This window comes from Zalophus californianus, chromosome X (assembly GCF_009762305.2).
Source record: "Zalophus californianus isolate mZalCal1 chromosome X, mZalCal1.pri.v2, whole genome shotgun sequence".
NCBI lineage: Eukaryota > Metazoa > Chordata > Mammalia > Carnivora > Otariidae > Zalophus > Zalophus californianus.
The window spans coordinates 72,195,175-72,197,851 of record NC_045612.1 but is presented as its reverse complement, the minus strand read 5'-3'; the positions used below and the strand labels follow the sequence as shown (position 1 = coordinate 72,197,851).

At 53.2% G+C, this 2,677-nt stretch overlaps 1 protein-coding gene across 1 annotated transcript; it reads right to left on the bottom strand.

The window, feature by feature from the left end:
* Positions 1 to 369: 369 nt before the first annotated feature.
* Positions 370 to 1,467, bottom strand: P2RY4 (pyrimidinergic receptor P2Y4). Its single transcript, XM_027609193.1, has one exon. The coding sequence runs from the start codon at positions 1,465 to 1,467 to the stop codon at positions 370 to 372; it is 1,098 nt and encodes a 365-aa protein (XP_027464994.1).
* Positions 1,468 to 2,677: the final 1,210 nt, after the last annotated feature.

Below are 2,677 nucleotides of genomic sequence, written 5' to 3'. Positions count from 1 at the left end.
TCTGGCTGAAGGAACACATGCTATACAAATGTGTGTGGGGAAAACGTGAAGAAAAGGTGGAGACTGCGTGAGAATTTTAGGAAACCTTGTAGGATCAAGAGACAGGACCGATGGTCCCAGGAAGGAGACAGAAGCAAAGAGAAAGAAGAGTGGCTGTTACTGCCTTTGGCTAAAAAGGAGAAGGCAACTGAAGGGTTTAATGAGAGATGGGGTCACACATGATTTACCTGGTTCCTCTTAATCCTCAGGGTGTGGGCCTCTCTCCAGAGTCTGGGAAAGAGGAAGAAGCAGCCATATTGGGGGTAACTTAAGTTCCTTCAGTTCTGCCCTGCACTCACCCCTTTTCCTCTCACTACCTGGCTCCCAGGGTTACAATCTATCTGCCCCAGGGGCAGAGAAGCCACTGTCCCGGTGGGTGGATGTCCACCTGCAGCTGCTTTCCTCAGGCAGGGACACCAGTGCCAGGGAGGAGGCAGTCATGGGGGGCTCAGGCCCCCCACACCTGCACAGCTGCCGGAGCTGACGTCGATATTTGTCCCCAATGAGCAGGTAGAGCACGGGATCCAGGCAGCTGTTGGCACTGGCCAGAGGCCGAGTCACTTTGTAGACCACGTTCACAATGTTCAGCACCCAGCAGTCAGCTTCCAACAGCCTTGACATGTAATAAATGGTGCGGGTGATGTGGAAAGGCACGAAGCAGACAGCGAAGACGGTCAGCACCACAGCGATGGTGCGGAGAGAACGCAGACGAGAAGATGACTGGGCGGCCCCTGGCAAGGGCCGATACAGGCGCCGGGCCATGAGCCCATAGCAGACAAGAGTGACCAGGCAGGGCAAGCCAAAGAGCAGCCCCATGATGGCTGAGCTGAAGTGCACGTAGTGGTCAAACTCCTCGGGCCGAGTGGTGTCATGGCACAGGATGGTGTCCTTCTTGGCGCTGGTTGTGACAAAGAACAGGTTGGGCACGAGGCAGCAGGCAACGACCAACCAAACGGCCAAGCAGAGAAGGCCTGCGAAGCGAGGGCCGCCCCAGTGCAGTGCCCGCAGTGGGTGGCAGATGCCCAGGTAGCGGTGGATGCTGATGCAGGTGAGGAAGAGGACACTGCAGTAGAGGTTCCAGTAGAAGAGAAAGCGGATGAACTTGCAGAGCCCAGTACCAAAGGGCCAGTGGTTGCGGGCCGCATAATAGTAGATGAGGGTGGGTAGTGACAGCACGTACAAAGTATCTGACAAGGCCAAGTGGAACATGTAGGTGGCCGTTGCATCCCAGGGTCGGAGGCGAAAGAGGAAGAGCCAGAGGGTCAGGGCATTGAGGCCTAGGCCCAACAGAAAGACAACTGAGTAGCTCACAGGCAGCAGGATGAACTTGAACTCCTCATTAAAACGGCAGTCCAGCTCTGCCTCACTGTCGCCAGGATCTGGGCTGGGGCCTAGGGTTGTGAGCAGAGAGGACTCTGCACCCGCCATGGCTCCCCTAGAGGTAGAAAAGGGAGAAGTGAGGGTGGCTGGATTTTCCGGGCCTCCCAGCCCTGACCTGAAACCAAAGAGCAGAGAATGAGGAGGGTCGTGACTGAAGCATGAGGAGTAGCTAAGAGGAGTATGTCCGCACGCAACCCAGGCCAGGCCAGCCCCTGCCCAAGCCCCGTGGTCCGGCCTGGGGAATGATGGGCAGCAAGTGGTGCTGGGGCCCAGCAGGGCAGGCACTAAGTTTGGGTTATTCTCATCTTGCACCTGACTCTGTCTTTCAGATCTTGGCTAGACGAAAGGGTGGAGGCCTATCGAGACTATCCCATGGGTGAATATGCCCGGACCCAAATTGTCTCCTAGCCCATTACAACATTTGTCCACATGGTGACTTTACCTTTCCCCTCACCCTGGTCCCAGTGTCTCCACACTATAGTTACTTTTGACGCCTTCCCCCAGCCTGGTCCAGCCCAGGAACCCCATCGCCACCCTCACCCAAGAAACTTGGCATGTCTCCTACCTGGTCCCCAAGAAGCTGAGCCCAGCTGACTCTATCACCTTTCCCCTTGTCAGCCAGAGGGCATATCCAAGAGGGCGGGTTTGGGGGCGGGGCCTGTCCCTCCTCCTGGCCTGGGAAATCGTCAGAGCTAGAAAGGCCCATCGAGATTATCTAGTCCAACCCACTCACTGTATAGATTGGGAAACTGGGGCCCGGCGAGATTACTATTTAACAGTTTCTAAATGACTGTAGGACGGAGTACACAAGAAAACATCCACGTTTATAGATCAAGAGCCAGGCCACAGGAGATGACTAAAACTACAGGGAGATCATATAAATCTGTATAAGTGAGCAGAAACATGGGAAATGAATGAATGTTAACATGGGCAGAAATGCAAGATAACACACGGAAAGATTTTAGAAAACCTATACTACTGATATAAATCTTAAGTCCATGTGCATATAATTATAGAAATGCTTATATAGCACTTACTATGTGCAAGGCACTCTTCTAAGTGCTTTACACTTATTGATGGCCCCATAGGTTCTCTATAAGTACAATTATTGCCCCTACTTTGCCGATGAGAAAACTAAGGCACAGAGAATTTATTCTGCTATCTAGTGGTAGAGTCAAGATTTGAACCCAGGCAGGCCTGCCTTTGACCCAGGTGCTAGTCTCCATGTACTTAATCGCTATGCTTAGTTGCCTCTCTG

Coding starts and splice junctions, on each gene's coding strand:
- P2RY4 (XM_027609193.1), bottom strand. CDS start 1,467: ATGGCGGGTGCAGAGTCCTCTCTGCTCACAACCCTAGGCCCCAGCCCA.